The 24,473-nt window shown below is 39.2% G+C and overlaps 1 protein-coding gene across 1 annotated transcript in view; it reads left to right on the forward strand.

Moving 5' to 3' along the window:
* Window positions 1-24,473, forward strand: part of atrnl1a (attractin-like 1a) — a 370,723-nt gene that overhangs the window by 217,335 nt on the left and 128,915 nt on the right. The window contains 1 exon segment of the mRNA XM_036575121.1: window positions 1,388-1,466. Within this exon segment, the coding sequence (XP_036431014.1) occupies window positions 1,388-1,466 (79 nt within the window).

A 24,473-nucleotide genomic window follows, 5' to 3' on the forward strand; every position in this document is an offset into this window, starting at 1 on the left:
CATGAGAATGTGTGACACGGATTGACAAGGGCTCAGGCTCAAAGACGGCTGTGTCTCAGCAGGCAGTTGACATAGCCCCAAGTGTCCCTCGCCCCTTTGATGCTGAAGTACTGACACAGGGCTTACGATTCTCTGGGCTGGAGGGACACAATCTGTTACAGTGCAGTACATCCTGACCCTAATACCTCTACATATTTCTATACAGTACTGTGCAAATGTCAGAGACCACCTTTCATTTCTTTAATTTCCAATCGAACTTGCCATTTAGTACATTTTTCTGAGGAGATTACAAAATCCACTTGAATAAGGAAGGAGACAAAAGGAGAACAAACACCTAAACATGCGGTTTCAAAACTGGAGTTAAAAACATGATTAAACGTTACAGAGAAAATGGGGCTCCTAACAACCACCTGTAAGACTTGGTAGACCACCAAAACCTGAGGAAGGAGAAAATCTCTTGCTTCATATCTGAAAGGATCCACAGATCCTTCCACTGTGAGAAGACAACTCAGCGCTATGGCTCTAAAAGGATGTGTAGCTGTCAAGAAGCCTCGCTGAGAAAGGGACATAGACACAAAAGAACATTTACAAATCAAACCAGCAAACAACAGACTGATCAACGAAGAGTGTTGGGTTTATTCACATCACAGTAAGCAGAAAATGCAACTTCTAAGGCTGCAAACTATCCCTGCAGATTTCTTTGAAAAACTGAACGCAGGTCTCCTGATAAGATTGGAATCTGTTATAAAGCTAAAGCGTGGACACACTAATTACTGAAAAAATAATACATATTGTTTGAGGCTTGTTAATTTTCTGTTAATGATATGCTTTGTTTTTCATTAATGGCCATTTGGACTGTAAATTAAATAAATGAAGGGTGGCCTCTGATTGTGCGCAGTACTGTATGCTGCATGTGAAAAATAATTCAGCCCAATCTTTAACCATTTTACATTCTTAATACATCAGTACATTTTGAATATATTGGAAGTTTTGCAGGACATGTATCGCAATATTTTCTCCATATTGCACAGCTCTAATTTACACCACGTTTCGATAGAGGTGTTGTTAATGTGCTACAGTGCATTATGCAGGGTTTGAGAAGGTTGGACATGTGGACAGTTGTTGCATCAGTTTTCCAGCTTTACAGAACATTCCCATCGACAGGTTTGATTTGTGTTCATGGGCTGCTCGCTGCAGTTGACCTGATACACACTCACTTTATTGGCCAAGTATACTTGGTTGTACTAGGAATTTGTCTTGATGGATTTGATGCATACATAAAGGGACAAATAAATAAATTAATATTTCTGTAATTGTTGGTAAAGATGAGTAAAAAAGGTCATGAAAAATGTCTTTATTCACTTGACTTTCATTCTCTATCCTACAGCTGTTTCCTTTCCCTTTTGCTGGTTGCTGCGGTGGTTTGGAAAGTAAAGCAGACATGCTGGGCTTCCAGGAGGAGGGAGGTAAGGACTGATGTCAGTACTTATATTTGTATCAGTCTAACCAGAATGGATTATTTGCTTATTTACTTAAGTGAAACTTCTTGTGTCACTAAAATAATAATTTTAATCTACAGTAATTTTCCTTGATTACAAATGTATTTGCTGTAGAAATACTTGGGTGGCCTGCAGAAACGTCAGTTTTCGCTAACTTCTATTTTGTGGAAAAGCCAAAAATGTAATAAAAAAAAAGACATTTTGCAACATGTTGATTTGTTATTTCTGAAACGCGATTGTTTGTTGAAAGATGAATTTAATATGTATATTTTAATCCTTTTAAAGAAATGAGCTGAAGTGTTAGCCTGTTCACCTGTTGCTGTCATGTTTCTTTCATTTTTGTTTCACCTGAAAAATGGAAGCAATAGAACAAGTTACTATTAAAATGAATACGTGTGAAAGTTCTAGCTAAATGTTTATTACCATTATTCTTATTCTTATTTATTAACTTTTAAAATGATGTATGTATGAGCAATGGAATTCATATGGGACAGTGTCTAAAGGTGATATATATATATATACAGTTAGAAATTGTTTTAAATCTCTTCAGTTGTGCTCGGCTCCATAAAATGATGAAATCCAGTCGAATCTTTAAATATTCTCAGTTTTGGGTTTTCTGAGGTTGCAACACAGACTAGAGGCTTTCATTGAAAGAGAACTGACAGATGTACAGGCAGCATTCGGGAAAGGCAAAAGAACAAGAGACATCATTTGGGATGTTTGCTGGATTATTGAAAAAGAATCAGTAATCCGTTCAAGAAGGTAGTCAGCATGTGTTTCAGTGACTACAGCAAAGCTGTAAGGTTGTTGATCAGTGTAGAGGTTCTTTACTGGAACATCTACACTGATCATTAAGCCACGTTCAGGACAGAAAATGGATAAATAGACTGGTTTCACATTGGAAATGGAGTTAGACAAGGCTACATTTTCAACCTGAGTGCAGAACAGATGATGAGAGAAGCAGGGCTGGAGGATTCAAGATTGGTGGAAGAAACAGCAATAACCTTCAATAGGCGGATGATACAACACTCATAGTGGAAAAACTGGAAGAATCGAAGGCCCTTATAAGGAAGGTTAAAGAACAGAGTGAAAAGGTAGGACTCAATATGAAAAGACTAAGTTGATGACAGCACAAAAGACTGATAACTTTTTCCATTGACAGAGAAGATGTGAAAATAGTGGCTAGATTTGCCTACTCTGATGAATTATTAACGCCAAAGGATCCAGCACTTAAAAAATATGGCACAATGTGGCACTCGGCAGAACTGAGCACGTAAAGATCTTCAGATTCTCTACAAAGAAAGATCAGAATTGCCCAGGCTATGACCTTCTCTGTGGTTCTTTGTGGATGTGAAAGCTGGACAATAAACAGCAAAACAGGAAAAATATAGATGCCTTAGAACTTTGTTGTTGGCAAAGACTTTTGACAAAAGAACAGATGGATCCTTGTTCATACCAAGCCTCACCTCTCACCTGTCTTATTTTGGACATACTCTGAGAAGAACCAATTTATTGGAAATCACGATTGGACCATCATGATTGGACCATCATGTTTGGAAGTGTTGAAGGTAAAAGAGGATGATCAGATACAAGGTGGATGGATGCAGTCAGAGGTATCATGAAGCAGCCATTCAGAAGTCTGAAGACCCAAACAGAAGACAAGGAGACTTTAAAATATCATACGGTTTCTGGTTGAGATATTGTAAGAGTTCATGTCACCGTGTATAGGGTTTCTATCAGCTGCCACACAAACACACACATATTTAGATTCATTAGATTCATTTAGTAGATAGAAGATCATTATACTTTCCTCATGAAGTCATCATGTAACGTTTAACTGGTCCACTGTGCAAACATGAAATGCATGTACAGAAGCAAAGCAAACTAAATGACCCCAGAAAGCATAAGTATATTGAGCTTTAATCTTCCTCCTAAAAAGAAAATGCCACAGTTTCTGGATGTTGTGAAAATGTCAGCAGCCTGCCAAGCAAATGGCCTTCTTTTAACGAGGCGAATGCGACGATAAACACCGCCATTTTCCTTCATTACCCGTCCACACAAACCAATTAATTCTGACAGCGCCCTGTGCAAATGGGACGCTTTGTATCGCTGAAAGCCTTAACAGATGCCCCACTCTTCCCTTTTTCTATCCTTTTGTCATTTAACAGGCTACAACATACTGCCATAAAAACATACATGGAAATGGTGAGCTGGAAAGCGTATTCATGGAGCTTTTTAAAAATACGATACAATAATCGACGCCTTTTTATCTGAGAGCATCAGTGTCTGTGGGAGTTTATGCTCGGGTACTTGTGCTGAAGTTAAAACGTTGCTTTTATGCCACTTTGCTGTCACAGTTGGTGTTTGGATTCTCATCAAATATGTACTTGTAAACCAGGCTCTCAGGGCGTTCCGATAATGGAGTAGTTTAATCTAAACAAAGGAGCCACTGCTGCCTGTCTTATCTTCAGGGTAGCATTTTGATTAGAAAGAAACAATACAATAAGATTTGATATGAATCAGTTCGGCTTACCAGCTGTAGGGGGAGTCGTGCGTTTCGGGGTTTTGATGATTTGAAAGGCTCCCTTTGGACTGCATTACAGTTAGCTGTAGTTAGTTTGATTGGATTTGAAGCAGCTCCAGCAGCCTGTTTGTTTTTGTGGTGTCTTCTGGCTTTCTCAGAATTAAAATTAAACTAATAATTAAACTGATACTTTAAAATAATTCAAAGTGGTAGAGCCTCTCAGATGCCCTCAGAAAATGCCTAGCGAACAGGCATCATTGTGTGGGGTGCAGTGACCTTAACCAAAGTATGTAGGGATGGACAAAATGACAATCCATTATATTTATTCACTGCTTGAGGGAGAAATATTTTTAAACGTGGAAGTAATAAAAAAAAGTCTCCAGTCAGATTACACACTTTGTCGGTTTTCTAAGTGAAAATAAGTTAACACATCCGATACAGAGGATAAACTTAAATATGGAATTTTTCTGCAAATGTTAGTGCACAACTTATATTTATTTGCTGAGTTTAATATATTTGAAAGAAATATAACATAAATCATTAAATGTGCCATACATGGAAATAAATAATTAGAAATAGAGCACTAAAACTTGGAGAAAATGCTTTAGTCTGCTTTCTCTAGAGAACATGTTCATTTATTTTCACTTAGAAAATCAACACAACATGGAATTTAACTGGGGGTGTTCAAACTTTTGCAAATGACTAGAGATGCACCGATACCAATACCTGATCATTTAGTATCGGCCGGTACTGCATACTGATACCTATACTAGCTCTATCGAACCTAACTCACATAAAAGTCCCGTTATACAGTTACATTTTTTAAAAAAATGTATATTACATTTTTAAAAAGTATTTTGATAAAATCTATGTTCTGCATCACAAATAAAGCAGAGTCATGAGACCCCGCTGCTGTGTGATACAGCTGACCGACAGAGGCGCACTGCAGGTCGGGCTAGTGGATGCCGAGGCCAGCTAGAGAGCTGCTATGCTAAAGGCTAAATCAAGGCTAAATGTTATCATTACGCTGAGAGTCCAGCAGTTCCTTCGGCTCTCTCAGTAATGTTAACTCAGGCTGTAAGTGACCGCACAGCGGCAGATGAGTTATTACTGAAAGAAGCAGCTCAGCCACTCAGGGTTAGCGGTTCTATTAGTGTGTTTTTCTCACCAAATACTTACAGATCCTACCATGAGCATTTTTACTGCTGCATGTCAGCCCATACTGATAACGTTGTTAAGTTCTTCTACCGGCACACAGGTATCAGAAAATGCTTTGTGGTTTCTGTCATATATATCGTCATCACCATTATCAATGCAGATACTGCCAGTATTGGCGCTGATACTGGTACAGTATCGATATTGGTGCAACACTACATACGACTGTATTTGATGGCCCGAATGCTAATAAGTTTTTCTCAATTGTGAACTGCTGTTTAAAAAATTGCTTTAAGCACACCTGCATCATGCTTAAGTGGAGAAGATTAATTACTGTTTATTGAGAGAACACTAATGAACAAAAACATGAAAATGATATAGAATTGTGAATTCTGTCAAACCTAAAAGAGGCTAAAAGATATAAAGCGGAGCTACAGTAACATATAAACCCTTACTTTAAGTAAGATGGAATGCCCCTTTAATGAGAATGTTCAGGTTGGAATGAAGGTGTTTTCCACTATGCATGCACCATGCACATTTACACCATCAGTGCATACATGGCAGCAGTGCCTAAACCGCAGGGCCGTCATCGCTAGAAAGGCAATGCGTCTGACCTTTTTTTGCCTTCACTCTAATAATGCAGATCATCTTTGCACTAAAGGCTTGTTAGTTCGTTTGGTTGATGTTGTTTATGATGCGTGTAGTTTATTTGTGTGACATTATTAATTAGGATGTGCACATGCGAGTCATTTCAGGGCGAAGGTGTGTTCACACTAATGACAGATATGGGTCACTTACCCTCACGAATGTGAACCATTAAGTCAAGATCTGATATAAGCAAAAAATCTGAACTGAGAAATGAGGCTTGGAATGTGAACGTAGCCTAAATATCACAACACATATCATGTATCATGAAATTGTCTTCCTATATCCTGATGATATATTTATGCCTGATCGCCCATCCTTGCAGTCTGGCAGACTTCTCTCGTCAAGCGACAGACTTTTTGTGTTTACATGTTAGCTGTCTGAGTACACACTCACTACAGTCAGTAACATGCGTTTTTTTATTTTACCTCCTCACCAACATGGCTACATTATTTATGATGGCACTCTAATTTCACCCTTGCCTTCGGAGCTTGGTGTAGTACAGTGTGCTGGCCGTGTTATAACTGTCTATTTTTCATCCCACACACAGCCACACAGGGGAGGGCTACAGTGTCCAGCAGTGATGATGTCAGATTGTATAGGCTACATCATTCTAACATTGGGCATGCAGCCCTGACTGGTAACCTGTGAGGATTGAATTCCCCAGATGCTGCTATCCAGCTGAGGCATGACGCTGAGGTTTCATATTCCAGTCATTAACGGCGCCATGTTCTATATTTTTCTTGTATTTTTTTCTCCCTGAAGCCCATTTACCGTGTTTGTGTGGTTTCATGTCCCATACTTCACTTTTATGCGGTCATTTTCCAACCTCGCTTATGTCCGAGAAATAAACAGGTTGTATTTGTTGGTGTCTTTAAAGGGGAATTTCACATTTTTTTTTCAAAATTCCTGCATAATTAAGTGGTTAAGATGAAAACAAAGTCATGCAGTTTCTCTGGTGGTTTTGGATAGCAAATTTATATTAACTGTCAATATATTTACATTGTAGACATCACGTCCCTTGGTTCCTATCACTACCACTGTAAAGAAATGAGTAAAGTGATCCATTTCACATCAGTCTCTGAAAGGCATGGGCTTATGCAGAAATTTGAAAAATCGGTGGAATTCCTCTTTATGACTTCTGCCCATTTTGCTAACAGATTACCGCACTGCTCACCCAGACAAGTTTTTGGGAGAAAAATGGATCATTCTACCAAGGACTAGATAATAGATATGATAATCCTTTATTAGTCCCACAATGGGGAAATTCTCAGTGCTACAGCAGCAAAGGGACAACAAGGCACTCAAGAAAAGAAGTAACAAGAAGAGAATTAACAAAGTGATTAACCTTGATAAATACTTAACAGGGTTATAGTTTGTTACTTGTTACTATATAGACCATGTATATAAGACTAAAGTAAAAAATAAAATAAGATAAAATTATAAACACTATCCTTCACATAAACTCTATTCACAAAAATGAACAATGTAAACAATTATAAATTAAAAAGCAAAAATATTTGCACTGGTAGACTTTTAACTGACTTTGGCTTCAAACTAAAATCTCTTTGCTTTGAGTGACCCGATACTTTAAATATGTTTATTTTGTTATAACAAGCAGCTTGATTTTCTCCTCTCTCTCGAAGATGAAATCTTTAAGTGCTGTTTATCTGATTGGGACAGTTTTGGTGTCTACCAGGTCTTGCGTGGTTGTTGGGAGTCCCATTTTCTCTGTAACTTTTTTGAACTTCATTTTTGGAAACTTATGTCTCCTCAAAAATGCACTTGTACTTAATGGTTGTTTTGGCTGTACTTATTTAAATGGAAGTTACTGCATATGTAGGATTTAATTAATACTCAAAAACTAAAGAAAGTCAGCTTAAACTAATTTTTTTTTGTCAGACTTTAGACATAGAATGACAGGAGAGAAATTTATGGCTCTCTGCCTCCTTTGCAGTCCAGCCCTATAGAAACCTGAGATGGAGCCGATTCCCAGCACAGATGCACCTCTGTCTCCTTCAGTCTGTCTCCACCTATTCCTCCTTCTAGACGTTTCCTGGTGGAAAGATGAAAGAGCGCTTATTGTCAGGCCTCATTGCTGACAGTGGCTAACTTGTGATTTGCCAAGCTAGATCCTTTAAGCGCACTTAAGCGGCCCTTCATCATTCTCTCTCCGCAGCCATCAAGCGGGAAATTAACAATGCAAATCAATGGAGCTGAATGGTGTGTGTTTTATTATCCTCCCTCTCTGATGTATTTAGAGCATGAATGATTATTACAGAGATAGATTACGGACGGACGGCGCCGCAGGCACTCAGGGAATCAGTCAATGTGCTCAAATGGGTCTAATTTATTATTTCATCCTTCTGTGCTGCTTTTTGGGGAAAGTTTTCATTTCATTCCACTGAATTTAATATCATTGCTCCTGCCAGCGAACTGGGAACATTGTCTGCGGCCTCTCTTAGTCTGTAAGAAGGCAAATAAGGGTTTTAAATGAAGCCGTTGTGTTATGGCAGTGTATCCGCATTATGTAATATGAGATATTTTTGTAGGAAATACGAGCTAGGGCAAGAGTGAGCTGTTTACGTCATATGAAATGTTCAGATATTTTATTCTTGCTGAGGTGGAACATTTTGTGACCGTTAGAGGTTGTAAGTATTGCTTTCTAGGAAAAAAAAAATCTTTTTGTGTAGAAATACAATCACGCGCTTTTATTAACGTAAGTAAATTTCCACAGTTTCACTTTCTGTCGTGATTAAAATCCATTATCGTTTTCACAGAATTCCTGGTGGTATAAATTCCATGTGGATTTGCCGTCTGAGGAGGGAAGAAGTCTCTTCCAGGATGTTAATTATGGATCATAACCAGGACTGAGGAAAACAAATTTAGAACTGGGTTTATGATAATGACTTTCCCAACAATAATTTTTGGATATGAGATCAAACAATCAGAGCCACTTTGAAATTCTAATGATGATGCACAAGACGTCTTGTACAGATGTCTTTGATTTGCTTAATAGGGTCTCCCCCCAGTAGACTCGGAGCCTTAGCTTGACAACTAACCTCATTAAGTTTGGCTCTTGTCTTGCCAGAGATGTATAAATAACCAAAAAGAGCCTCAGTTATTTTCACTATTTCATGAGTGCTCAGCACTCTTGTGTTCTATAATTCATATTGTTATCTAACACCTGCTATTACTGTGGTCTTCAGATACCTCCATCTCGACTTCTGTGTAGGATTATTACACAGATGCACTGGATGATGATACAATTCACACATAGTTAAAGAGTCAATATCATTGAAAACCATATTCGTCTTGCTTATATTTTTCAATTAGAAATATGATATACAGTACAATAGAAAAGTCAGAGACCACCCTTCATTTATTTAATTTCCAGTCAAAGTACTAAGTACAAATTATTCATGTATCAGCAAAAAATCAGCAAACATATTTAGCAGAAAATTAAACAGAAGCTACAACAATTAAATATGTTTTTTTTTTTCCAGTACTCTGTCCACTCTTTGCTTTTGCCTTTAACACAGCTTCCATACTTTTCAGGAGACTTGCTTTCAGTTTTTCAAAGAAATCCACAAGAATATTTTTCCACACTTCTGAAGTTCAGTCTTAGAAGTTGTTTGCATTTTTTTTACTTCTCACACACCATATAATCTGAAACACACACACACACACACTCACACACACACATATTTTCTAAGTCGCTTATCCTGCTGGGTCGCAGGGGGGGAGCTGGAGCCTATCCCAGCGGTCATTGGTCATTGAAACACTTTTATTTATTTTGAGCAGCTTTCACAGTTCATTTTTTTGTCTATTTTCTTTTCTCAAAGGCTTCTTTTAGTAATTTTTTACACTTCAGTTTTTGATTTTTGTTTTTTTATTTCACTTATTTTCCTTTTATTTTCCTCTTCCTCATACAATTGAGTTATCTTGTATCTAATCTCCTCAGAAATGTCTTTTGATAAATGAATAACTTGTACTTAGTGTTTTTTTTTTTTACTAGACGTTAAACAAATACAGGGGGTTTCTGCCTTTTGCACAGCTCTGTACTGTGTAAAGATTATTAACATTTAAAAACATACTCTTTACTCTTGAGCTCACAGTCCATTAATGAAAAACAAGCTGTTAAACCTGCCTATTTTGAATTCATCGTGGTTGTGATGTAACAGTTCATATATGACTATACTGCCTACAACAGTTTAGCCTGCCTGGTCAGACTGAAGTGATAAGAAGTGTCGTTATTAGGGATTTTACAGTACACAGAAGTCACGGTTCGGTTCACTCCATGGTTTGGACATCACAGATCGGTACAACAGAAGAAAAGCAACAAAACCCCCCAAGTACGTAAGGCTGGGTCTCTTTTCAGACAGTAGTCAGTATGAGCTTCTGCTGATGCCTTACGGTTTGGGATGAAAACATGTACCACTACACACCTAGTCAGTACTGAACATTTCAACCTGGACTGCCTTTTTACCAAGACAAAATACAGGCAGCTAATTGGTACAGTCATTTACATATATCAGTCTTCGACAGTGTTTATTCCTAGGGGGTAAAGCGAGGTTGAAAAAGGATCATGCAAAAATGAATTATGTAATATATAAATAAATAAAATACAAGTAAAATAGACCCTATAAACATATGTCCTGAGATTCAGTCTGAAACACCTCTCCTCTTCCTCTGTAAGATTAGTGGCCACTTGCCTGTCATCACCTGTTCAATTTTCTGCTCGCTAATCTGCATGTCTGCCAGATGTTGACGAATTTTATGATTAGATGGCCGCTTATTCCCCATTGTTTGGGTGGCCCACTGTCCTCTTGTACCGAACACAGTTATTAGATGCAAATTAATGAAAAGCGGGTTTCCTTTTTTGTGCTTGTGTTGTGGCATTAAGTGCGTCTTGTTGTGGGTGTATTTGTATGACCTTTCAGCAGCAGTATGGTAATTAGAATAATCCCCTGTCACAAAAATTAATTATTTTTTAACAAGATTTGCTCCATCGAGTAATTTGCATATATTCCTGTTTCCCATTGTGTTCATTAAAACAGGGGTTCTGGATCAAATTTGCTATAATGAATCAGATTTTTGTTAATTTGCAAGTTGAAAGTTTTGTCTTACTGCCTGACAATTTCTGATATATTTGCTGATTCAATGTAGTATAAGTAGTCGGCTGCAGGATATTGGGAAACAGCATTGTTAAGTTCGCCTGTTAAGTTCGTCGTGTGAGATTTGTCTTCAGAAGAGAATATATTGATTTGTTCTGGAACATAAGGTCAGTATGAGCTTCTGCAGATGCCTGCCATATGCTTGACAGAGTCTTCTTAACATCTTTCATGGCATTGAGTTTGTGCTGAGTGTTTTGGGTGACATTTCAACACGAGTATCGCATATTACAGCCATTTATCCAGCCATTTTTCTTCAAGATAGAAATTCTTGGTTGGTTCATTGTCTTTTTTTCTGACTTCATTGCTTTTCACTCAGTCTCCGTGGCTGCTGTTCACATTCCTGCCCACTTGTTTTTTTGTAGCACAAGAGAGAGACTGGGGCACTCTTGTGGCGCAGCCACCTTAGCGTTGACCCCATCATCAGGAAAATGCAGGTTTGATCACTGGTGATGCTACAGTCATCTGGAAATCCAGGAGAGCACAATTAGCCCCACTCTCTCTGGGTGGGTAGGATGGCCCTCCTCTCCCCGCATCACCCAGCGCGATGCTAGCGCAGATGTCTGTTAGCTGATTTAACAGAACTGGTGGTTGGAACTTTCCGAGCACGTTCAGCTCTCCAATGATGTTGTGTTAGCAGCAGTTCGAAAAGGTGTGATGGTGCTTCACAGGTCTCGGAGGAAGCCTGTGCTAGCCTTTACTCTCCTAGCACTGGTAGTATCGTGTGACTGGGGGAGTCCTAACTAGTGGGTGGAATTGGATACATCTAAATTGGAGAGAACATTGGGGAAAAAAAGAGAGACAGAGGTTGTATTCCAGGATCAGCTACCATGAACATGGTGTGAACGCGGTTTTAGCTCCACAGATTGCAGAGATGTCCCACAAGTTTACTTTATGCAAGTCCAACTTCAGTCTCGAGTCTCTGGGATGAGAGTCCAAGTCAAGCCTTAGGTCTCTGAGGTATGAATCTGATCAAAGTCTCTAGACTGCGAGTTCGATTCAGGTCTCAAGTCTCTTAGGTGTCTGAGTCTCATCTCTGAGGTGTGAGTCCAAGTCAAGTCTTGAGTGCCTGAGGTGTGAGTCTGAATTGAGCCTGGGGTCTCAGGTGGGAGTCCAAGTCAAGTCTCTAGTCTTTAGTTGTACGAGTTATTTAAGGGTCAAATTGTTATTGGAATTTAAGCTAAATCTGCTATTTTTTCATATTATTTATATGGAATGCTCTGCAGCATGCATGGTACAGAGTATAGCCTTGTATTGAGGCCTCATTTGCAGCTTGGTGTTCCTGAACACTTGGCTTTTCGCAGCAAGATGCTTATGTAAGTGTTACGAAGTCCCTGTGTAGGTAGATTTCAAATAAAAGGTTACAAAATCTTCAACCCCAACTGTTTGAGATCAGAAAAAGATAGATGCTTCCAGTAAGCCAGCTACTGTGTGCATATAGAACGCTCTTACAGTGGAATTAAAGAGTTGTGTGGTTAGTGCTTTAGTTATTTGAAAAGTGGAGATTAACAGCACTGAAAATGAACCTGTATGGTTAGATGAAAAAATCTTGCGCAGAATGACCTGACCTTCCACTCACCCAAATATTCCTCTATATTTAGCAGTATCATACACTGTTAGCATATCATTCGTAAGTCCAAACTCAAAAGTCTGCTTCTCTTTTGTTTGTTAGTTGTCAAGGAGTTGCAACTTGAAAAAGTTAGACTTTCTCAGTGAGAATTAACAGTTGGTTCAAGTGTTTTTTCCTATCAGAAGTCAGTAACTTCCCAGTTCAGGCTTGTTGTGAACCATTTAGTCTGGTTGTTTCCCTCCCCTTCTTCTGATGTAATTGCTCACAATTGTAATTGCACTGTAGTTCACTGAACAGAGACACTGACGTAAAAGTGCAGAAGCCATATGGATAGAAATTTCTCCTCCACTTTCTTGCTACTGAACAGCCCAGATAGTTTTCTCATAAAGAGCAGACATGGTTAACTGTCTTTGGGGGTGGTTCCAAACTTTGTTTATGATTTCTACTCTCTGCATTAGTTTGCTGCATTTTTGATTTACTAGCCTGCAAGCTGCAGAGGTTGGGGGACTGTTTTAGGGGGGGCGGGGGGCGACTTTGTTTATGTTGAGGAGGGTGGTTTCTTTGAGTTTTCATTTTCATTCTGTTTGATAGCTTATTTAGTCGTCTTGTGGTGGGAGTGTTTGTTTTGCTTAGATCATCCCTGGAGCCTTTTGCTTTCAAAATGAATAAAAAAAAAATTCTGTAGTTAGTATTGTGCATATTGTTTTGGTATGTATAGCCTACCTCGACAGGCCATGAAGCATCCACACTTATATGCATCTCACATAGCATTAACTGCAGTTGTTCACATTTTGTTTTGTTTTGATCCTACATGGCTTGAGAAGTTGAGTATGAATTAGTGAACAGTAGTGGCACCAGTTGTAAGCAACACATTATGAAAAATAATTCAGAATTTAAGCTGTAGATGTTCTTTAAAAGTCATCTTCAGACAATATTATCTCTCAATTCCCAGATTATATGTCAAATATGACGATGATGAAGTTAATTTATGGTAGCTTACTTATGGTCAGACCACTGAAAGTGGTTTAGGACTACCGGTCATCTGCTAGTCTTGACTGGGTCAGTTCTTGTTTTCAAACCTAGCCTGAATAGGTTCAGGGGAAACAAAGGGGAGATTTGTAACTGGGCCTTTTGAGTTGGGGGCACCAGGTACTTTGTTAGCCCCTTTTTCCCTGTTCTTAAGTGGTCAAGACCCCCACAGGACCAGCACAGAGCAGGTATTATTTGGATGGCTGGTCATTCTCAGCACTGCAGTGACAGTGATGTGGTGGTGGCATGTTAGTGTGTGTTGTGCTGGTATGAGTGGATCAGACACAGCAGTGCTGCTGGAGTTTTTTGGATCCAACTAACAGTGTCCTGTGGGCAGCATCCTGTGACCACTGATGAAGGTCTAGAGCAGAGGTCACTAATAGGCGGACCGCGGTCCGAGTCCGGACCCAGACGCTGTCCTATGCAGACCTGGACCTACAACCGATAAACTATGGAGAATTGTTTAATTTCGACAGGGTGGTCCTGTTTTAATCTGCGTACATCTAGTCAGTACAGTGCCAGTTTAGTGGTTGGGAAACTCACAAACCAATCGCATGCGTTGTAAATATCACACGTGACGCTACTCAGCCAATCAGATCTGTGCATTACAATGAGCACTGAGACTTGAGTGAGTGACACACACACAGGGGAGGGAGGAGGCGAGACACAGCAGTCGGAGAGGAAAGTGACAATATATGTTGTTGAAATATCACTGAATTGTACTTTCATTTGTTGACTATATAAGATGTTGATATACCTACTAGGCTACTTCAGTTTACAGTATATGGCACTGAGTCATAATGCAAGTTAGACATTATGATGTTCTGGACCTTTTCCCTAATAAAATTTTCTTTAACTGGACCTTATTGAATTGCAATTAAAAAAACCCTGGTCTAGAGGATGACCAACACAAACTGCAGCAACAGATGAGATATCATCTCTGACTTTCCACATGGATCAACAAGGTCGGTGGCTAAAAGAGTGGACACAGTGTTTTAAACTCCAGCAGCACTGCTAAATCCACTCATACCTGCGCAATATACACTAACACACCACCACTACATCAGTGTTACTGCAGTGTTAAGTATGATCCACCACCCAAATAATACCTGCTCTGTGGTGGTGCTGTGGGGGTCTTGACCACTTAAGAACAGGGTAAATGGGGGTTAACAAATTATATAGTACATACATGTATAACTATAAAGTGCTATATGGTAAATGGAACTGATAAAATGAATAATGAATACAGATACAAGGAGATGTACTTAATGAAGTTTGTATTATATACGATTTTTCATATATGCAACCTTTGCATCTGTGCCACAAATAAATATGTAATATGAACAATTCAGTTGAGAGCAGCACAAGTTTAAATGATAGAACTTGGCCCTTAGGTGGGGTTAATTTAAGTCACTGAAACCCTGTAAATTGATGCAAATACACTTAAGTACAGTTCTTTGTTGTTTGAACCAAATGAGCTTTCCAACCTAAATACATATATGCATGAAAAAATATCTAAATATTGAAAACAGTGTTTCAGTCGTGACAAATTTGTTTTTGACCACATCTATTTATGGTTCTGCCCTGTGCTAACAGTGCTATGCTATCAGCAGTGGGCAGGTGACTGTCTTTATCATCAGAGGCTAGGTTATCCATAAGGTCCCTCCAGCTTCAGAGACATCTTAAACGGCAGCGTCAAGCTTCAAAGCAGCTCCAGGAAAGTCAGCCCAGCTTGCGCCTCTTGCTTCCAGGGACAAGACAAGGACATCTCTCTGGAGCTGCTCAGCATGGCGGCAATGATCTTTGTGTGTGTGTGTGTGTGTGTGTGTGTGTGTGTGTGTGTGTGTGTGTGTGTACATTTTCATACTGCTTTCGTTGACTTTATTTTTTTTATCACAGTGCCTGAGGCACATACCTTGTGTGTCGCTTGCTTGCTGTGTCCTTCTGTAGAGGTGCAAAGATGTGATCTTCACTGTCACTGTGATGGATAGCTGTGGTTGACTTCTGACTTTCGTGCCTGTTGAGAAATAAACAGTCATTTGCTGATGTCACCTGGACCGTAATCCAAGCCAGGTGTCCGGAAAAATTACCCTGATGACTTGGGACTCATCACTCGAGACCATCCACAATCCCAAAGAAAGAGAAATTTAGAGAGGTTGAATCTTTACATCATAGCACAACCAGTATCAACACAAAATAAAGCTCAGAATATTCTAGTAAGGTTACATTCATTTTGTTATATAATCATGATGTGCAAGTCACACATATTATTATAAAGCAGTGTTTAATGTTGGGATTTGCAGTGTTATATTTTCACTAAGCTAACAATGGTGTACGTTCATTTTCTCCCAGAACTATTTATGTTTACAAAATGACGCAAAACTATAAGTCAGGGCAGCAAAAAAAGCACAAAGAAGTAACCATACAATGCCTAGTCTATCTTATCAGTCTTTCATGAAATTACATCAAGAGCCACTGAGGAATTGAACAAATTCCAAACTTGTGTCCTTTTAACTGTATTCCTCTGACCAATATAATAGTGACTTTAAAAACATTCGTTATTCATTTTTCTGTTTCAGGAAAAAACAGACAACATATATTGAACAGAATAGAACAAAGAAGCTTTAACGTTTGAAATATATAATTTTTTTCTGTGTTTTTTATGTCCATACCTTCGCCTTTATTATATCTTCCATTCTTTTCAGGAGACTCGCTTTCAGTTTCTCAAGTAAATCTCCAGGGATATTTTTCATACCTTCAGTGTTCAGTTTTAGAAGTTGGTTACCCTTTCTACTTCTCATGATCCGAGTAATCCCAAACACTTTCAGTAATGTTGAAGTCTGAACTCTGAGGAGGCCGGTCCAGAACATCAGCAGCTTTTCTTTTCTCAGCAAGAGCTTCTTGACAGCTACACATCCATTCAGCCCCATAGCGCTGAGTTGTCTGCTCACAGTGGAAGGATGGACAGAAACACCTGTGGATCATTTCAGATCTGAAAGAAGAGTGGACCTTGATTTTCTCCTCTCTCTCGAAGATGAAAGCTTTAAGTGCTGTTTCTGATGAGGATAGTTCTGGCGGTCTACCAGGTCTTGCAGGTGGTTGTTTGGAGTCCCATTTTCTCTTTAACCTATAAAAAAAATCCTGTTTTTTCACATATTTTCCTTATGCAAGTGGATTCTTTTATGTCTAATCTCATCTAATATCTCTTGATCTGTCCATTTTGACTGGAAATTAAATAAATAAAGGATGGTGTCTGACCTTCACACAGTTTTGTATATAAAAATACCTTCTTGAATTCAGTCAAATGTTCTTTGGTGCCCCATCATTGTGTGAGGGTCAGGCTGTAGAGGGCAGTCTGCTCTTATTAGTGCTGCTGCATGTGAGCTCACGAGTCACAGCTTGTCCGCTTCAGACATGCTAATCAGACAAGCGCTTTGGTCACTTCAGTCTTTAGTGTGGAGCTGTCAGATGTGGATGCAGGAAGGGATAATGAGGTCTGGCAGTGATGGGACATATGAGTGTTGGACCATCTCAGACAGGCAGCCTGGGCTCCGATAGTACGCAGTTCAGTGTGTGCGTGCATGCGCGTTTGCGAGTTCTGAGGAAAAATCATTAGAGAGCGTGCAAAGAGGAGCAATTAGAGAAAGAAAGTCTAACTGCTGTGTTGCACAAAGCCCTCATGTTTACCTTTGCTCTGTTCCAGGGTGAGATATGGCTGCGTCCTGTAGATGTTTGCATCAGATTTCTCAGTAAGTCTAGAAACGCAGCAAAGACATCTGCGGTTGTTGCTGGGATTCTCCATCTCCCTAAGTGACCTCTGGGCCTAATGAACATATCCCTGCACTTATTTCGCAAACATCCAATTTAGCATGCTGTGCTCTTCCCCCCCCGACTGAGGCCGAGGCTTCTCCCTGATTAGCAGCCTGCTGTAGACCAGAGCATCTGGGGAGGGGAATAGTAGCATTCACTGCTAAAATTACACACGTTTGTTTAGCGAGCAGATTGGGAGTATGAAAATGAGCCTCATTTCAATGAGCACATGCTTCTGAGCATTGGGGTCAGTGTAGCATCGGCTTCATACATAGGAAATGAAGATTCAGTATTTATTTCCTCGCATCATTTCCATAATGCTTGAAAGTGTTTTACTTTTTTTTGTGTGTGTGGTTGGTTTAGGAATGAGCTCTCACTCATACAATACATAATCATGTTTATTTTCATGTTTTAGTCGCTGCTCCTACTTGAGGTGCATTTTTGATAACAGTTGTACCGAGAAAATATAGAGTTTTTCTGTGAGCCCCGACGCATCGTTCAGCTGATGATGTCTTCAGTCCAAATGTGTTTTCCTGTTTCTAGGACACAGGATTGAAACAAAAACAACAGTAATGATGCATTGACGTCACAATAGGTTGAGAACATTCATGACCATTTATTTTTTTTATTCCTTCTCTTGAAACTTATGTTCAGTTGACTCTCAAGTGGATCTGATATACTCATCAGGGGCTTTTGCACGAAGTTGGGCAGTCCAGCTCAAGTGCACGCTGTCGTTAAAGCAGTAGGGGGACATACCAAATACTAAGAAATTCTGAAATTCAAGTTCAAATTTCAAAGATTCTACTTTTCACTCAGTTTGCTATGCTTATAATATAATTTGTAATTAAAAAACATGTATTAGAGTAAAGAATGAAAAACAGATGTATTGACAGGAGTGGTCACCATTATATATATTTCTCATTTTCTTAACAATAGTTTAGATTCTCCACAATGGGGCACTGTTAGCACTGCACTAGTATTTGTGTGCACTGAGGTCAATGAAGCAGAAGTTATGGTGCATTTTATATTTTGTATTATAAATTTCCTAATACGTTAAATAAAATGTGTGGATTGAATTTTCAGAAAAGTGTCATATTTAAGTTTGTTTCCTGTACATGAAGTGCCAACTTACTTTTACTTTGGAAATAAAAAAAAATACGTAATTTGACCAGTAGTTTTCAGTCTTTCACGTATGACTTTAGCACATCTAAAACTAACAAAGTTGGCGATGTGTTGAAGTCAGATGGAGTCGGTCCAACAAGGGTAAGATTAGAGAGCTAGCTAATTTTGTTACCCAGCATTAACTAGCCCATTAGCTGAGATTGTGTCTGTTTGGGCATTACTGATGAGACTCGATTACAACTCAGCAGACGTGCAAACCTCACCTGCGTGAGCCGACCCTCCTGATGATGCTGCTGCTGCATAAACTCACACTATTTAATTAACCATTGCTCCACCTGTTTTTCACCGTTTTGTATTCTAATATTTTGTACTAATGTTGTTTGGTATCCGGTGTTGACCAGAGGAGGATGGGTTCCCCTTTTGGGTCTTGGTTCCTCTCAAGGTTTCTGCCTCTTGCTCTTAGGGAGTTTCGCCATTGGCGACGCTCATGGGGGCTCGGACCCGGATTTTTTCTGTAAAGCTGCTTTGTGACAACACCTGTTGCAAAAAGCGCTATATAAATAAACTTTGATATTATTGTGTGCTAACCTGGCCACAACTGTTGGGATTTTGTCAGTTACATTTTGATTGGTTATTGTCTGTGTGTAGGCACCAGAGTTGTCTTTTCTTCAGAGTGACAATTCGTTCTGGAGCAAGATACAGCAATTTAGTGAAAAAGAAAAAGAAGTTTTTGAAGTTAGTGTTTTTAAAAGTTATGAAGAGTTTCAAGTATTCAAAACTGCCTGAACTTTATGTTATACAAAAAACAGTATATGATTGGTTGCTTGGATATCAGTCAGATAGCCCTTTCCTATGAAAGTAGATGATTCTTGGCCACACTAAGCCACAAAAGCTGTCAGACTTTCTAACTATAGTCAGAAATCTAGCTAGACAACAAAGCTGTTAGCGTTAGCTGTCAAGAACGATCCCTCCTTTAATCAGTAATTAAAGGCCAGTAAGTTGAGAGTTTTGGGAAATGTATATGAGTGTTTTGGGAAATGTATATCAGTAACTGTGGGGGTCATGCAGCAAAGACCCAGTGCTTGCACTGAGCGCATATTAGGATAACACTAGTTAACCCTAACCCACTTTAATGTTCATGGATATCTTAAGGGAACTCAGGTTTTCCCTATAATAACACATCCCATCCAATTAGCTAATGATCAGTCCTGTCACATCACAAACTCCCTGACTGTGGACTGGGATTTTTCACCCCTAAGCTGAACGTAATAGAGCACAGATTGGCCAGATGACATTCATTCTGGTGTGGGAGAAATCAGAGGGGAAAAAGCCCTGTTGAACAGGGCTTTGCTGTGGCGCTGCATATACAAGAGGAGATTTGATCATGAGCATGTGACCTTTTCATTTCTACTGCTCTGTCAGTGCGGACTCTTCTGTAAGTCCTCAGACAGAGAAGGCATGTCCGTGTGTGTTTTCTGTGTTTATTTATATGCCTGAGCGTGTTCTTTAAGTGTAAGACATCTCTGAATCAGAGGATGAGTCAGTACACATGCGTGACCTAGAATAAGACAGTGCAAATAATTGGGTACCACTTTACTTAAACCCTGCTACTTAACATTGTCATGATGGCTGAGTAGAGTACATTTAGCAAAACTGTGACATAAGCTGTCATAATATCAAACATTGTGCTCAAAGTCATAACAATTACTTGTAGTAATACCATGATACTGTTATATAACTAAGCAAAATCAGTCATGATGACTCACAACAGCATTTATTCTGCCATAACATGCTTATATCATGGTAATGTCAGTGTTATGTAGCAGGGTTCAAGCCAAGGTTCAATAATTGCTTAAGTGTGAAAAATATTTGACATGATAAAATAAGTGTGTCATATTGTAGTTACGGTGTCCAAGTCTTTCACCTTTCTTCATAGTTTATGTATTCCTGTTTTCCCAACTCTAATCTTGCATGAGAAAGGCATATATAATTGGGGAAAAAAAGATTATTATTAATATTTATCATTTTGTTTAAGGAGGCAAATGTAACCAAATGACTCACATACCAAAACAAAAGGCTAAACAGGCCACATAATTTAAAATTCCTGGACTGAGACATCAAAAAAAGAATAAATATTTGCCAGACATAGTGCTTAAGTGCAAGTTGCACAGTAAAACAGGGCAGCAAACATTTCTGTCCACAGACTTTTATCAGTGCTACTTTTGCTATGAGTTGTTTTTTGACCTGCGCTGACTTTTCTACAGTTGTCACTGCATTCAAGGCACAGTTGTTTGTTTTAACATGACCCTAATCGTACATAATAACACATCAGCTTGGAAAGACTACTTTGTGAAGGGGCATGAGGCAGTTACTTCTAATATATAATTGTTGTGAATTCTTCATATTTCAGATGCTGTTTTTGTAGTACTTTGCGTAGTTATTGGTTATGTCTAAATGCTTGTGATGCTGACGAGGTGAGTAAACTATAAGAGAGGACTTTTAGGTTCTTGTGCGTCCTTCACGTGGCTGTGGTAGCCTGTACAGCAGTCAGAAAAGATGTGAATTTACACACTATATTTAAGCTGTTACTGTAAGAAGGTAAGTTCTTCGAGGTTCTAGTTAATAGAGTGTTTAATAATGTGCTCTTTTCTGCAGCTATTAAGAATGTAAAGGTATTTTCATACAAACTAGCCAGTGAGCTAATTTACCGTATTCCACTGTAATGCTGTTGTAGCTGACTAACTGCTGTTGTGTATGTGCGTACGTAATCAAAATGCCTCACTGAGTTATTCTCATTGGAACCCTAATGTGAAAGCATGCTTATTAAGTATCTACATAGCAAGAACTTTATTTGTGTTAATTACTGCTGTTTATTGAAAGTGTACAGAAACGTGGTAGTAATGTGTTTGTATCGTTTTTTCCTTATTTTTAGAAACTGCTGCTGTTTTTTTATACATTTTTTTTTATTGTATAAAAATGTAAAAAAAAATTGTATTTTTATACTTTTTTTTTTTTTGTTTGTTTTTTAATTGGGCGGCACAGTGGCACGGTGGGTAGCGCTGTCGCCTCACAGCAAGAAGGGGTTCGATTCCTGGCCGGGTGACCAGGGTCCTTTCTGTGTGGAGTTTGCCTGTTCTCCCCGTGTCTGCGTGGGTTTCCTCCGGGTACTCCGGTTTCCTCCCACAGTCCAAAAACATGCAGTCAGGTCAATTGGATATGCTAAATTTCCCCTAGGTGAATGTGTGTGTGGATGTATATGTCTGTCTGTCTGCCCTGCGATGGACTGGCGACCTGTCCAGGGTGTATCCTGCCTTCCGCCCAATGACAGCTGGGATAGGCTCCAGCACCCCACCGCGACCCAGAACGATAAGCGGTTTAGATGATGGAGGATGGATTTTTTTTATTTGACATTTTTTATATTTTAATTTGATTTCATATTTTTAATTTGTATCTGTTGCATATGTATTTAAATATTGCTAACACTTGCTAGTTAGGTCTCCCCATTACACAGTGCTACCAAGGGCTTCCTCCAAGACGTGGAGCATCACATCATCTTTTCAAACTGCCGCAAACGCAAAGTGCTAAATGATGGGAGGGGTGAACGTCATGTTTTTGCAGTTACATTACATATACAAGATTTGTAAATAGCCCTTAAATAACCATGAAGTAGCAGCTATAGTACAGTGCTCATGTCTAGACTGATTGAGTTCGTATTCTCAATATAACCCAAATGTTAATAGACAGTCTCTCTAACAAATATACATATCACACCCCTTCTATTAATGCTAACTTGGTTATCATCTCAAAAAATGTGTTACGGGTTTAGTGTCAAACAGCATTTCAGCTGTGAGCTGTTTACCCACAGCTTTCACTGACCTGCATTGTCAATGTGGCGTATTGTAATGCTGATATATTAGCTCTGCAGTATGTAGAGGGCCTCATGCATCTCACAGTAACACAGGCATGGTGTCTGATCACAACAGATGAGAGGAAAAATGCTCTGAAATGTTTCGTTTGAATGCATGACAAAAGCACTTAACTAGAGCAGCAAGAGATCTTCAGCAAAATGGCTCTTGTAAACCTCACAAGCTTTGAAATTCACTTTCACTGACTAATTAGCAGATACTTGTAGGGAAGTCCCCATGCACTCAAACAGATCAGAATTCTGTAATAGTAGTAGCTTCGAGTACAGAGTCAGATCCAGTATTTGTATTTTTAAAGATAATGCAGCCACACAGTGCACGTTTCATGTGCATTGAAGTTAAAAGGGGATTCCAGCCATTTTTTACATTTTCTGCAGTATTTGGAGGAGGCAGAGTGGTTTAAAGTGAAACAGTTAACTGTAGAGAAACCTGCGGACTCCAGTTTTTTACAGTGGTTATGATATAAACCAGGCATTGAGATGTCTACAGTGCAACTATAGCCATTTTCTTTACTATCCAAAACCACCAGTGAACCTACAGTGCATACAGAAAGTTTTCAGACCCAAGTTTTCCACACTTATGTTTCAGACTCATCTTAAAATGGATTCAGTAGTTGTTTTCTCGTCAATCTACACACAGTACTCCACAATGACAAAGCACAAACATGTTTTTGTAGTGTTTTGTGAATTTATTAAAAAATAAAAGACTGAAGACTTAAATATCCCATTTACATAAGTTGTCAGATCCTTTGTTATGACACTCACAGTTGAGCTCTGGTGCGTATTACTTCCATCAGTCGTTCTTGAGATGCTTCTGCACATTGACTGGAGTCCACTTGTGCCTAACTGAATTCTTTGGAGAGAATTAGGAAAGGCAAACATCTGTCTATATACGATCACAGTTGATGGTGTATGTCAGAGTGAAAAGCAGGCCTATGAGGTCGAGAGAATTGTCTGTAGTCAAGTGCCCAACAGTACAGCGGCCTCTGTCATTCTCAAATGGAAGATGTTGGAATGGAACCACCAACAGTTTTCCTAGACCTGGCCGCCCAGTCTAAAAAGAAGGGCCTTGGTCAAACAGGTAACCAAGAAACCAGTGGTCATTATAAATGATATCCAGAGTTCTTTTGTGGAGATTGATGTACCTTACAGACAACCATCAGTGCAGCACTCGACCAATCAGGCCTTGGTAGAGTGACCAGATGGAAGCCATACCTCACTAAAAGGCACATGAACGACTGGTCTGATGAAACGAAGATTGAACTATTTGGCCACAATTCCCAATGTTGTGTGTGGAGGAAACCAGGCACTGAGCATCACCTCACCACCACAGGGACTGGGAGACTAATCAGGATAAAGGAAAAGATGGCTGTATATGTAGAGCAATCCTATGTGAAAACCTTTTCCAGAGTCCTCTGAGTCTCAGGCTTAGGGAAAGGTTTACTTTTAACTAGAAGACCCAGGAGTGGCTTCAGGAAAACCCTGTGAAAGTCCTGGAGTGGCCCAGCCAGAGTATGGACCTCAACCCAGTAGAGTTTCTCTGGGGAGATCTAAAAATGGCTGCACACCAACACTCCCCATCCAACCTGCTTGAACTTGAGTGATTCTGCCAAGAAAAATGGGGGAAACTTCTAAAAGAAAGATGTGCCAAGCTTGTAGGATCATTTCCAAGAAGACTTGAGGCTGTCATTGCTTTAACCAAGTACTAAGTGAAGCATCTGAATACTTATGTTTAATGGGACATTTAAGTCTTTTATTTTTACTAAATTTGCAAAACACTCCAATAGTCTGTTTTTGCTTTGTCATTGTTGAGTATTGTGTGTGGATTGATTAAAAAAATGAATAGAATCCATTTTAAGATGAGTCTGAAACATAACAAGATGAGGAAAACTATAAAGGGTCTGAAATCTTACTGTATGTGTCTTCTGGAATGTTGATAATGGCAAAATCATGGTAAAGCTGAAAAAAATAAGTTTCCTTTGGGGACCAGCGCATTTGTAACCATTTCATGTAATAACGTTGT

This window comes from Colossoma macropomum, unplaced genomic scaffold, assembly GCF_904425465.1.
Source record: "Colossoma macropomum unplaced genomic scaffold, Colossoma_macropomum, whole genome shotgun sequence".
NCBI classification, from domain to species: Eukaryota; Metazoa; Chordata; class Actinopteri; order Characiformes; family Serrasalmidae; genus Colossoma; species Colossoma macropomum.